Source organism: Coturnix japonica, chromosome Z, assembly GCF_054131305.1.
Source record: "Coturnix japonica strain WE chromosome Z, WE-NBRP24, whole genome shotgun sequence".
In the NCBI taxonomy this organism is placed as follows: Eukaryota; Metazoa; Chordata; class Aves; order Galliformes; family Phasianidae; genus Coturnix; species Coturnix japonica.
The window spans coordinates 2,128,503-2,143,008 of NC_140702.1; the positions used below are offsets into that span (position 1 = coordinate 2,128,503).

Consider the following 14,506-nt stretch of genomic DNA (forward strand, 5'->3'; position numbering starts at 1 on the left):
TTTTCTCACTCCTTGCATGCCTGGTGTGCTCTTGCACTGTAACCCTGCAGACACCAGCTGACTACAAGAGCTGCACAAGTTACCCTCCTTGCCTATGGTTTGTTGCAGTAATTCATTCCTGGATGGAAAAGCACATGTAGAAAAGTGTTGCTATGAGACTAGATGACAGAGAAAGTCCTAGAGCCAAAATGTTTTGCACCAGAGAGGCTGTCAGTTGATCCTCCAAATGCAAGACACACCAAATGAAGCGTTCCTTTATCTCTGGGATTCCAAGCATTTTCTCACCTCTGACTTTCACTTGGAATGTTGCTTTGTCATCTTTTGTTTCACAGCTGTAGCTCCCTTGGTCTTTCAGGGTCACATTTTTGACCATGAGGTTGCGGTGCGTCCCCTGGGAGATGATGGTTGTCTTCTGGTCCTGCTTCACCTCTGTTTGATCTTTCTTCCATACGACAGCTCCGCTTGCAGCTGACACCTCACACACCAGCTCCAGGTCTTCAGAAGGACTGACTGATATTTCTGGAGTCATTTTGGGCTTGTTGACAACATTAATGGCTTCATCTGAAGAAAAAAAGAGAAAGTGGTTTACATCCTGACTCAGGCTTATTCAGCACAGCATGAAGATACAGTTAGAACTGATTGTAATGTCTCTGCTCATTACATTTGGGTGATCGAGTTTCACCTCTGGAGGTACTCACATACAAACGTGTGCTTGATTCTCCTGTGTAAGGAAAGAGTAAGTTCTATGCAGACAGTTCTTATTTCTTTTAATCAATTCTGTATTCTGCACGTGTTCTTCTGTAGCTAAAATGAAGGCAGCTAAGTAACGTGTTTTCAATGCATGAACAAACCTATTCAACACCTTGTCTCTAAGCTAACAAGCAGCGTTTGATGAGCACATCAGTATTTCATGCCCTTCATTCCATCCAGACACAACCTGCCTGAGGAGCAAGCTGATGGCTGTCAGCTACAGGCAGACCAAGCTTAGTATTGCATTTCTTACAGAACAACTGTTGCTTTCAGTCACTGGATATACCAAGGCCAATTGCTATGCCAGGCACATTTATGGCATCAGTGAACAAATAATGAGTTAAAAATTGTAATAGACAGGAGCCATCTATTCTTTTAAAACTAGGTGACCAAAGAAGAACAGCCCCTCTAGAGTCAAGCTGTTTAGAACTAATAGCATCAATCAATATCACACAGATAGATTACTTCCCTGCCCTAAGACCATCTTGTGACCATTTGGTGCTCCTAATTAAGCCCTCTTGATGGCATTTTTGTCTGAGCCACGTGACATTTTGTGATAGGAGTTACTGCTAGTGTTCCCTTCACCCTACACCAAAGTAGGAGGTATCCATTCTCAGGGAATCATGCAGGCTTCCTCTGTATTTGATGCTCAGAGACAGCCCCAGAACTTTTTAAATCTTAGCTTAGCTCTCATCCAATAATGTTCATCAAACAGTGCAACTTGTCCTTTGGGGATGCCTTTGTTCTGCATCAACCAGTTCCAACGGAGTCTTCTCGGCTTGTTTTAGATCAGTTTTTTAACAGATAAAGCCAGGGTCTTTGAATTACAAAGTGAAATTGCAGAATGCATGATTCTCAACCAAACAGAACGGGAGGTGGGATGCAGGGTGAATACCTGAGCCAACACCACCTGCAAGCAACCCTTCAATATCTTAGGAATCTCTAGCCATCCCAAATCCAGTGTTGTGCTTGATCTATCATCTCTGCTGAGTTTTTAGCCTGCTGATGGTGAGCATAATGGTGGTGATGGGTGAGCAGTTGGACTAGAGGGTATTAACCAACCTTAAGGAGCCTGTGATCAGAGGAATGTGAATGTGCTGTTAAAGGTCACAAGCGCTGCACTGCAGCATGAGCATACACAGCAAAAGGCTTTCAGTAGAGGTTCAGTTCATAAATGAGGACTGGGTTATGGAAAAGAGGTTCAAGATAGAAACCAGAAAACAGATCTTAACGCCAGGTTCTGTGAATGCAGCCAGTTGAATTTCACAGATATTGACTTTCAATGACAATTTCTTGTGTTATTTTATCCTCCAGCTCCACCCTGAACAGGAACATGTCAGTGACAAGCATTACTCCTCCAGGCTTGACCTGACAGTGCTTTACTTGCACTATGAGCTAATGGCTGTGCTTACAGCACCTCAGGGAGACACCTCAGAGATCACAACATCCTTCGGGTACAGCAGGAGACACTCAACTCTCCAAATGTGGAGTTTAATTTGTCAAAAGAGGAGACTGGATTCCCATGCTAAGAACTTAGGACCGTTTCAGTCATAGGTTTAAAGATGATGTAAGTGCTGAGGCAATTCATGAACTAGAAGAATGAAGCCCAGATGTCAGGGCTCAAGTCGTGACTCCAGTTGTCTCTTTGTTTATGAAGTTTGCCAGTGCTGAAACAAAATATGGGCACACAAAATATGTATGATGATAAAGAACTGCAGGGACATTGCTGACCATGAGGCATTCATTTATCATAAGGCCAAACATACACGTTTAATCCTAGTTCTAATTGCTAGATTCTAATTCAGAAGCTGGCAAATTGGCAGCTTTTATAAACCACGTACCAGATTACCTTATCTCCACAAGTTGAAGGACATACACTGTACAGGGGATAGAGCCAAAGGAAGAAGCCCAGGGCTTAAAGAAAATGTCTAAACTCGGAAACCTGAGGAAAGAATTGGAACAAGCAAACTAGAAGGAAATAAATGGAGGGTGTTCTATTACTGCATTGTAACCCCCTGGAAAACAAATCGAGCCTAAAAGATGGAGACAACACTTAGGACTGAAAAGAAAAACAGAATTCCTTTATGGAAGTTAATTGGAGCGCAAAAGTTAGATGATGAAACTGGCCTCTATTAACACACAGTGGAATAATTGTAGTCACCTCACCACTGTTGGATGTGAGCCCAGCCACACAAAAGCAGCTGCTGGTTTTCACTGCAGATACTGCAGGAAGGAGGAACAGCCTCCGGACTGGACCAGCTGAGCGTGGCCCTACCAGGATTTGCTCCAAAAGTCTTATTACCAGTAGTGATTCCTGCTGAAATACATGGGGGTCCTCCTTTGATTCCAACCCCAACCCACCCCAACATGCCCCCTGATAACATCCATCAGGGCCACATCTCCACAGTTCCTGAACACCTCCAGGGATCCCACCACCTCCGTGGGTAGCCTGTGCCAGTTAATTCTGAGGGCAGACCTGCCAGTATGAAATATTATGCTAACGTGACAAAGAGGGAGAAGAAAAGCAAAATTAAGACTAGCTGACAAGCCTTGGCAGGAAGTTCTGCTCTCCATAAGTTTAGTCCCGTTATTCAATTCTGTTTGGAGCTGTCTCCATGCCTCTCTGGAGTTTGTTCATTGAGAAGAAGCAATTAAGTAAGCTCTCCAATGCCAAAGTGCATACACTACTCTAGGGCTTTGTTGTTTCTCCATGGATCAACAAGGGTGACAAGCCAGAAGAATATGATGAAGAGCCTCATGCATACTCAGTGTAAAAAAGAACAAGGCAATTGTTGCTGGGAAGAAGGTGCATTTGCATTTGTGTCTTCTGCAGAGGGTACTGCAGAAATGGAAAGTCTTCCACTGGAGCAAACAAAGGGCTCTCATTTATTGCAATCAAGGCCCAGCGTGTGGATCTCAGAGATCAGACCTAAACCCTGCAGCAAAACAGAGACCTGTGTGGGAAAGTTCAGTTTCTCCCTACATCTGTGTAAGAAAAAGCCCACCATGGAATGACAGCTAAGTAAACATCCCTGTGACTCGTCACAGGTCTCTTCTACATGTCAGTGCTGAGCAATTCAAGATATTTAATTTGGTCTTCTTGCCAGATTTACTAAGTAAAAATCAATCAAACATCTCCTTCTACTGATTAAGAATGCTCTAAACATGCTTCTGCAGAGGTTTCCACCCAGTGACAAACAGCTCCTCCCATCACGAATGTTTATTTGCTATATTTGGACATGCAACGCTGATTGATATTATTGGAATGATTGCTCCCCTACTTCTAAACTATTCCAGTGCAATCAGAAAGGCTGTCTGAACCTGGAGCTGAAAGTACTGCTCTATGGTGATGCAGTGGTAAACCTGGTGACTGAATGCACTGGCCAATAGCTGTGAACTGCAGACATTCATCAGCTGGCATGAAGCAATCTGGTTCAGATACCAAGCAGCTGGGTAGATTGGCTTACCCTACACTCAGTGCTATCATGTTTAGGTCATTACCAGGACTCACATCAGTCCATGGGATGTTATTTCAGGTATTTGGTACAGTCAGTGAATGCCTGCAGCCCCAGTTCTAATCAGCAGATCACAGCAACTATGCCTTGACTGGAAGAGGAAAGGAGAAGGATCAAAGCAAATACCTCTCACTTTCATCTTGGTGCTGACATCAACATTTTTGGCAACAAATTTCACTTCTGCTCCATCATCGTTCTTGGTGACGTTCTTTATGATTAGGCTGTGAGTAGTTTGGGTTCTCTTGATGATGCAGGTCTCGCTTTCCTGTAAGACTTTACCATTGATGTACCAAGTGCCGCAACACGTTGTTATAAGGTCAATAGTAAACATGGCATTCCTTCCAGGTACAGCTTCACCAGTTGTTAGGGGGGATTTCACAGCCAGGACTGGTTCTGAGGAAGAACAACATGGATGTCTTAATGCTCTTTAGATGCAAGTCTGGTATCTCATTTAGAGATGGAAGATTAAATCATAGGTACATTTCTACTTCTCCCTTTGCATGAGTGCTGGAAGAAGCACTTCTATGCTTCAAATCTGTTACAGAAAGTTCTGCCTCTTGCACATGTGAGATATCAAAAGATAATAATATTCATGTCTCTGTCACAGAAACATAACTTGTATCACTTTAGTGGTAGCTGGAGGTTGATAGGAGATAGGAGAACTAGGAATAAGGGAAAGCCTTTGGTGTGTTAATGCACTACTATCCTTCAAATCAAAGAAAACAACTTTAGGGAACCAACACAGCTGCTCAGCACACACTGACCCATTTCCATTGGGGTTTTTGTGCTTACCAAGGTGCACGCTCCCTGGGAATTCCAGAGACGGGCTCTGTCCATGCGCATTGACTGCAGACACTCGGAACTGATCATCAGCCTCTTCAGACAGATTGCTCACCGTGAACTCTGGGACGGGGACATGAGACTCGTGGCACCTCACCCAGGTGAAGCCAGTTAGTTTCTTGCGTTCCACAATGTAGCCATCGATTGGAATGGGGGTTGCATCTTCGGAGGGGACCATGCCAGCGTCACTGAGGTTTCTGTTTTATTTTTTACCACGGGGTCAGCTGGGGGCTGGGTGGGAGGTTTTCTGGGAGCTGAGCAGAAATAAATACAGAAATATTATCATAAGGTCATGTAGGCGGGAAAAGACCTTCACGATCAGCAGACTCAACTTTCAGCATGACCTACTGAGTCCCACCATTAACTACTGTGGTACCTGAGGACATACATGACAAGCTTATTCCTGCAGGTATTTGCATAGTGAATATATTCACCCTCTGGTTGCTTTGGAACATTTTAGAGGTTAAAATCCCATCAGACTTTTTCACTGTGTGCAGCCACTGATACAGGCAGGAGGCTGGGAATTACCTGATGGGCTCTAGTTACAGACTACTGACACAGTAAAGGATTGATTTCATTTCATTTTGGCCATCAGAAAGTTTGGTGTCTGCTTTAAGTCACCCAATTATAATTTAAGACTCCAATTATAATCATATGGAGAACAGCGCATTTAGGAGAACTCATCTCATCTCAATAAACCTGAATGAAATCACAGAATCATAGGATCACGGGAGGGCTTGGGTTGGAAGAAACCTTCAAGATCATCCAGTTCTAAACACCCTGCCATGGGCTGGCTGCCCACTAACCAGCTCAGGCTGCCCATCACCCATCCAACCTCACCTTCAACACCAAGGACAGGCATCCACAGCTTCTCTGGGCAGCCTGAAATGGAAGCAATGAGCCACATGTTGAAGATACTCAAACATTCATGACTGTAGAGAGAGCCAAATACTCCATACATATTGCCTGCCTGGTCAATTGCATTAAAATGCCAACAACAGACTCATCCAGCTCATTGAAAATGGTGTGAACATGGCGTACAGGATTCTTCCAGCAGCTAGTTAGATCTGCAAAGAGCAAAGACAGGAAATCTCAATGCCATACAATTTTCCTGACCCATCCTGACACATAACTGCTTTGATGTGCACTGTTACCAGCCTGTCAGTTGCTGTTAGTCAGTGCTGGATGCCAAAGGTCCCACTAACATAGCATGAAGCCAAAAGCTAGACGCTGGAATTAGATCTCCTGACCTTACCATCTGAAACTGAGATGTCATATTTTGCTCAGAGGTGCCTGCTTGTAGGAGGGACAGCTTCCGAGCTTTTTCTACTCCAGGAACCAGCTTGAGCTCCAGAATTTAAACAGCAGTCAGAAATTAAACTGAGCTTTGTCACCTCCATCAAACAGAAGGAGTGGTTGGGTGGTACAGCTTTCCAAATAACTTAGAAACTGGCACAACAATCAGATGCCTACCTTTTCTTTTTGAACTTGTTAATACATAGAGGTTAATAGCATCAGAATGCCCCAAGCACTTCAGATAACATGACAGCTGTAAACCCTTCTTTAAGGATTCCTTAGAGTAACTGTAATTCAGTGGTGCTGGTGGGAGAAGGGAAGTCCTAATCTTCCCAGATGGTGAATAGAGTTGATGTTCACATGCAGACTGGTGCTGCAGCACAGCCAGAAACCACTCATTTGGGAAACACAGCACCAAGAAAATAACAGGAATAGCTTCATAAAATCAGGCAGTTTCACCCAAATTTCCGTCTGATCATCACAGTGGCCCTCCTTTGGACCCACCCCAACAGCTCCACATGCTTCCCAGGCCTGGACACAGTGCTGCAAATAGGGCCTCACAAGAGCTGAGCAGGAGGGGACAATCACCTCCCTCTCCTGCTGGCCACCCCTTTTTCAGTGCAGCCCAGAACACGCATGGATCTATCTTTTCCATACATATATTCCCATAGATGTACATATATATACCACACCTACACCCCCACAATCTGCTACAACTCCATATTCCTCCCCATATTTGCCCCCGACAGCCCCCAGTAGCCCGATATAAGGTCGTCACAACCCTCTATCTCTCCATACACCACCCCTTAAAGCCCCATACCTGCCCATATCCTCCAATAGCTCCCCACAACCCCTACACACCCTCAGAGCCCCCTAGAGCCCCTAGTCCTCCTATGGCCCACCACAGCCCCATATCCCCCCTACAGTCCCCCTCAGCTCCTTTTACAGCCCCTGCACAGCTCTATAGAACAGTCTGATAGAACTACCTCTAGTAGAAGCAATCTCCACACAGAGATCCTTTCCCAGTGGCACTCAGCCCTTCAGTGGGGTCTAAGAGAGCTGCAGCCAGACTCAAACACAACTGCTCACACAGCTCAGCTGCCTTCACCTGTGCTCCTGACGCTGACACATTGCAGCCCCACATCCCCCTCTGCCCCCCCCACAACGGCCACTCCCACGCACTGCGGCTCAGCCAATCGGAGCCGGCGGAGCTGCCGCTGCCCAATGGGAGGCCGGGGGAGGCCGGCGCTGGGACGGGGAGAGGAGAGAAGAGACAGAGGCAGCACTGAGGTGGGATGGGCTGATGGGGAGTGCGGGGAGGACAGGGGGGTGTGGGGCTGTGGGGGGGCAGAGGGGGATGTGGGGCTGCAATGTGTCAGCGTCAGGAGCACAGGTGAAGGCAGCTGAGCTGTGTGAGCAGTTGTGTTTGAGTCTGGCTGCAGCTCTCTTAGACCCCACTGAAGGGCTGAGTGCCACTGGGAAAGGATCTCTGTGTGGAGATTGCTTCTACTAGAGGTAGTTCTATCAGACTGTTCTATAGAGCTGTGCAGGGGCTGTAAAGGGAGCTGAGGGGGACTGTAGGGGGGATATGGGGCTGTGGTGGGCCATAGGAGGACTAGGGGCTCTAGGGGGCTGCGAGGGTGTGTAGGGGTTGTGGGGAGCTATTGGAGGATATGGGCAGGTATGGGGCTTGAAGGGGTGGTGTATGGAGAGATAGAGGGTTGTGGGGGCCTTAGGGTGATATGGGGCTACTGGGGGCTGTCGGGGACTGTGGGGAGGAATATGAAGTTGTAGCAGATTGTGGGGGTGTAGGTGTGGTATATATATGTACATCTATGGGAATATACATATGAAAAAGATAGATCCATGTGTGTTCTGGGCTGCACTGAAAAAGGGGTGGCCAGCAGGAGAGGGAGGTGATTGTCCCCTCCTGCTCAGCTCTTGTGAGGCCATATTTGCAGCACTGTGTCCAGGCCTGGGAAGGATGTGGAGCTGTTGGGGTGGGTCCAAAGGAGGGCCACTGTGATGATCAGACGGAAATTTGGGTGAAGCTGCCTGATTTTATGAAGCTATTCCTGTTATTTTCTTGGTGCTGTGTTTCCCAAATGAGTGGTTTCTGGCTGTGCTGCAGCACCAGTCTGCATGTGAACATCAACTCTATTCACCATCTGGGAAGATCACGACTTCCCTTCTCCCACCAGCACCACTGAATTACAGTTACTCTAAGGAATCCTTAAAGAAGGGTTTATAGCTGTCATGTTATCTGAAGTGCTTGGGGCATTCTGATGCTATTAAGCTCTATGTATTAACAAGTTCAAAAAGAAAAGGTAGGCATCTGATTGTTGTGACAGTTTCTAAGTGATTTGGAAAGCTGTACCACCCAACCACTCCTTCTATTTGATGGAGGTGACAAAGCTCAGTTTAATTTCTGACTGCTGTTTAAATTCTGAAGCTCGAGCTGGTTCCTGGAGCAGAAAAAGCTCGGTAGCTGACCCTCCTACAAGCAGGCACCTCTGAGCAAAATATGACATCTCAATTTCTGATGGTAAGGTCAGGAGATCTGATTCCAGCGTCTAGCTTTTGGCTTCATGCTATGTTAGTGGGACCATTGGCATCCAGCACTGACTAACAGCAACTGACAGGCTGGTAACAGTGCACATCAAAGCAGTTATGTGTCAGGATGGGTCAGGAAAATTGTATGGCATTGAGATTTCCTGTCTTTGCTCTTTGCAGATCTAACTAGCTGCTGGAAGAATCCTGTACGCCATGTTCACACCATTTTCAATGAGCTGGATGAGTCTGTTGTTGGCATTTTAATGCAATTGACCAGGCAGGCAATATGTATGGAGTATTTGGCTCTCTCTACAGTAATGAATATTTCAGTGTCTTCAACGTGTGGCTCATTGCTTCCATTTCAGGCTGCCCAGAGAAGCTGTGGATGCCTGTCCTTGGTGTTGAAGGCGAGGTTGGATGGGTGATGGGCAGCCTGAGCTGGTTAGTGGGCAGCCAGCCCATGGCAGGGTGTTTAGAACTGGATGATCTTGAAGGTTTCTTCCAACCCAAGCCCTCCCGTGATCCTATGATTCTGTGATTTCATTCAGGTTTATTGAGATGAGTTCTCCTAAATGCGCTGTTCTCCATATGATTATAATTGGAGTCTTAAATTATAATTGGGTGACTTAAACCAGACACCATACCTTCTGATGGCCAAAATGAAATGAAATCAGTCCTTTACTGTGTCAGTAGTCTGTAACTAGAGCCCATCAGGTAATTCCCAGCCTCCTGCCTGTATCAGTGGCTGCACACAGTGAAAAAGTCTGATGGGAATTTAACCTCTAAAATGTTCCATAGCAACCAGAGGGTGAATATATTCACTATGCAAATACCTGCAGGAATAAGCTTGTCATGTATGTCCTCAGGTACCACAGTAGTTAATGGTGGGACTCAGTAGGTCATGCTGAAAGTTGAGTCTGCTGATCTTGAAGGTCTTTTCCAGCCTACATGACCTTATGCTAATATTTCTGTATTTATTTCTGTTCAGCTCCCAGAAAACCTCCCACCCAGCCCCCAGCTGACCCCGTGGTGAAAAATAAAACAGAAACCTCAGTGACGCTGGCATGGTCCCCTCCGAAGATGCAACCCCCATTCCAATCGATGGCTACATTGTGGAACGCAAGAAACTAACTGGCTTCACCTGGGTGAGGTGCCACGAGTCTCATGTCCCCGTCCCAGAGTTCATGGTGAGCAATCTGTCTGAAGAGGCTGATGATCAGTTCCGAGTGTCTGCAGTCAATGCGCATGGACAGAGCCCGTCTCTGGAATTCCCAGGGAGCGTGCACCTTGGTAAGCACAAAAACCCCAATGGAAATGGGTCAGTGTGAGCTGAGCAGCTGTGTTGGTTCCCTAAAGTTGTTTTCTTTGACTTGAAGGATAGTAGTGCATTAACACACCAAAGGCTTTCCCTTATTCCTAGTTCTCCTATCTCCTATCAACCTCCAGCTACCACTAAAGTGATACAAGTTATGTTTCTGTGACAGAGACATGAATATTATTATCTTTTGATATCTCATATGTGCAAGAGGCAGAACTTTCTGTAACAGATTTGAAGCATAGAAGTGCTTCTTCCAGCACTCATGCAAAGGGTGAAGTAGAAATGTACCTATGATGTAATCTTCCATCTCTAAATGAGATCCCAGACTTGCATCTAAAGAGCATTAAGACATCCATGTTGTTCTTCCTCAGAACCAGTCCTGGCTGTGAAATCCCCACTAACAACTGGTGAAGCTGTACCTGGAAGGAATGCCATGTTTACTATTGACCTTACAACAACGTGTTGCGGCACTTGGTACATCAATGGTAAAGTCTTACAGGAAAGCGAGACCTGCATCATCAAGAGAACCCAAACTACTCACAGCCTAATGATAAAGAACGTCACCAAGAACGATGATGGAGCAGAAGTGAAATTTGTTGCCAAAAATGTTGATGTCAGCACCAAGATGAAAGTGAGAGGTATTTGCTTTGATCCTTCTCCTTTCCTCTTCCAGTCAAGGCATAGTTGCTGTGATCTGCTGATTAGAACTGGGGCTGCAGGCATTCACTGACTGTACCAAATACCTGAAATTGCATCCCATGGACTGACGTGAGTCCTGGTAATGACCTAAACATGATAGCACAGAGTGTAGGGTAAGCCAATCTACCCAGCTGCTTGGTATCTGAACCAGATTGCTTCATGCCAGCTGATGAATGTCTGCAGTTCACAGCTATTGGCCAGTGCATTCAGTCACCAGGTTTACCACTGCATCACCATAGAGCAGTACTTTCAGCTCCAGGTTCAGACAGCCTTTCTGATTGCACTGGAATAGTTTAGAAGTAGGGAAGCAATCATTCCAATAATATCAATCAGCGTTGCATGACCAAATATAACAAATAAACATTCGTGATGGGAGGAGCTGTTTGTCACTGGGTGGAAACCTCTGCAGAAGCATGTTTAGAGCATTCTTAATCAGTAGAAGGAGATGTTTGGTTGATTTTTACTTAGTAAATCTGGCAAGAAGACCAAATTAAATATCTTGAATTGCTCAGCACTGACATGTAGAAGAGACCTGTGACGAGTCACAGGGATGTTTACTTAGCTGTCATTCCATGGTGGGCTTTTTCTTACACAGATGTAGGGAGAAACTGAACTTTCCCACGCAGGTCTCTGTTTTGCTGCAGGGTTTAGGTCTGATCTCTGAGATCCACACGCTGGGCCTTGATTGCAATAAATGAGAGCCCTTTGTTTGCTCCAGTGGAAGACTTTCCATTTCTGCAGTACCCTCTGCAGAAGACACAAATGCAAATGCACCTTCTTCCCAGCAACAATTGCCTTGTTCTTTTTTACACGGAGTATGATTGAGGCTCTTCTTCATATTCTGCTGGTTTGTCACCCTTGTTGATCCATGGAGAAACAACAAAGCCCTAGAGTAGTGTATGCACTTTGGCATTGGAGAGCTTACTTAATTGCTTCTTCTCAAAGAACAAACTCCAGAGAGGCATGGAGACAGCTCCAAACAGAATTGAATAACGGGACTAAACTTATGGAGAGCAGAACTTCCTGCCAAGGCTTGACAGCTAGTCTTAATTTTGCTTTTCTTCTCCCTCTTTGTCACGTTAGCATAATATTTCATACTGGCAGGTCTGCCCTCAGAATTAACTGGCACAGGCTACCCAGGGAGGTGGTGGGATCCCTGGAGGTATTCAGGAACTGTGGAGATGTGGCTCTGATGGATGTTATCAGGGGGCATGGTGGGGTGGGTTGGGGTTGGAATCAAAGGAGGACCCCCATGTATTTCAGCAGGAAGCACTACTGGTAATAAGACCTTTGGAGCAAATCCTGGTAGGGCCACGCTCAGCTGGTCCAGTCCGGAGGCTGTTCCTCCTTCCTGCAGTATCTGCAGTGAAAACCAGCAGCTGCTTTTGTGTGGCTGGGCTCACATCCAGCAGTGGTGAGGTGACTACAATTATTCCACTGTGTGTTAATAGAGGCCAGTTTCATCATCTAACTTTTGCGCTCCAATTAACTTCCATAAAGGAATTCTGTTTTTCTTTTCAGTCCTAAGTGTTGTCTCCATCTTTTAGGCTCGATTTGTTTTCCAGGGGGTTACAATGCAGTAATAGAACACCCTCCATTTATTTCCTTCTAGTTTGCTTGTTCCAATTCTTTCCTCAGTTTTCCGAGTTTAGACATTTTCTTTAAGCCCTGGGCTTCTTCCTTTGGCTCTGTCCCCTGTACAGTGTATGTCTTTCAACTTGTGGAGATAAGGTAATCTGGTACGTGGTTTATAAAAGCTGCCAATTTGCCAGCTTCTGAATTAGAATCTAGCAATTAGAACAAGGATTAAACGTGTATGTTTGGCCTTATGATAAATGAATGCCTCATGGTCAGCAATGTCCCTGCAGTTCTTTACCATCGTACATATTTTGTGTGCCCATATTTTGTTTCAGCACTGGCAAACTTCATAAACAAAGAGACAACTGGAGTCACGACTTGAGCCCTGACATCTGGGCTTCATTCTTCTAGTTCATGAATTGCCTCAGCACTTACATCATCTTTAAACCTATGACTGAAATGTTCCTAGGTTCTTAGCATGGGAATCCTGTTTCCTCTTTTGACAAATTAAACTCCACATTTGGAGAGTTGAGTGTCTCCTGCTGTACCTGAAGGACGTTGTGATCTCTGAGGTGTCTCCCTGAGGTGCTGTAAGCACAGCTATTAGCTCATAGTGCAAGTAAAGCACTGTCAGGTCAAGCCTGGAGGAGTAATGCTTGTCACTGACATGTTCCTGTTCAGGGTGGAGCTGGAGGGTAAAATAACACAAGAAATTTTCATTGAAATTCAATATCTGTAAAATTCAGCTGGCTACATTCACAGAACCTGACGTTACGATCTGTTTTCTGGTTTATATCTTGAGCCTATTTTCCATAACCCAGTCCTCATTTTTTGACTGAAGTTCTACTGAAAGCCTTTCGCTGTGTATGCTCATGCTGCAGTGCAGCTCTTGTGACCTTTAACAGCACATTCACGTTCCTCTGATCACAGGATCCTTAAGGTTGAATAAGACCCTCTAGTCCGACTACTCACCCATCACCATCATGATGCTCACCATCAGCAGGCTAAAAACTCAGCAGAGATGATAGATCAAACACAACACTGGATTTGGGATGGCTAGAGATTCCTAAGGTACTGAAGGATTGCTTGCAGGTGGGGTTGGCTCATGTATTCACCCTGCATCCCACCTCCCGTTCTGTTTGGTTGAGAATCATGCATTCTGCAATTTCACTTTGTAATTCAAAGACCCTTTCTTTATCTGTTAAAAAACTGATCTAAAACAAGCCGAGAAGACTCCGTTGGAACTGGCTGATGCAGAACAAAGGCATCCCCAAAGGACAAGTTGCACTGTATGATGAACATTATTGGATGAGAGCTAAGCTAAGATTTAAAAAGTTCTGGGGCTGTCTCTGAGCATCAAATACAGAGGAAGCCTGCATGATTCCCTGAGAATGGATACCTCCTACTTTGGTGTAGGGTGAAGGGAACACTAGCAGTAACTCCTATCACAAAATGTCACATGGCTCAGACAAAAAAGCCATCAAGAGGGCTTAATTAGGAGCACCAAATGGTCACAAGATGGTCTTAGGGCAGGGAAGTAATCTATCTATGTGATGTTGATTGATGCTATTAGTTCTAAACAGCTTGACTCTAGAGGGACTGTTCTTCTTTGTTCACCTAGTTGTAAAAGAATAGATGGCTCCTGTCTATTGCAATTTTTAACGCATTATTTGTTCACTGATGCCATAAATGTGCCTGGCATAGCAATTGGCCTTGGTATATTCAGTGACTGAAAGCAACAGTTGTTGCTGTAAGAACTGCAATACTAAGCTGGGTCTGCCTGTAGCTGACAGCCATCAGCTTGCTCCTCAGGCAGGTTGTGTCTGGATGGAATGAAGGGCATGAAATACTGATGTGCTCATCAAACGCTGCTTGTTAGCTTAGAGACAAGGTGTTGAATAGGTTTGTTCATGTATTGCAAACACGTTACTTAGCTGCCTTCATTTTAGCTTCAGAA

General features: G+C 45.3%; 1 protein-coding gene across 1 annotated transcript; it reads left to right on the plus strand.

Annotated features, from left to right (window-relative positions):
* Window positions 1–9,016: 9,016 nt before the first annotated feature.
* On the plus strand, window positions 9,017–14,184 carry LOC146753415 (obscurin-like protein 1). Its single transcript, XM_085529356.1, has 3 exons — window positions 9,017–10,244; window positions 10,644–10,910; window positions 14,171–14,184. Exons 1-3 carry the CDS (start codon window positions 10,019–10,021, stop codon window positions 14,182–14,184), a joined length of 507 nt encoding a protein of 168 aa, XP_085385482.1. The 5' UTR covers window positions 9,017–10,018.
* The last annotated feature ends 322 nt before the right edge of the window (window positions 14,185–14,506 follow it).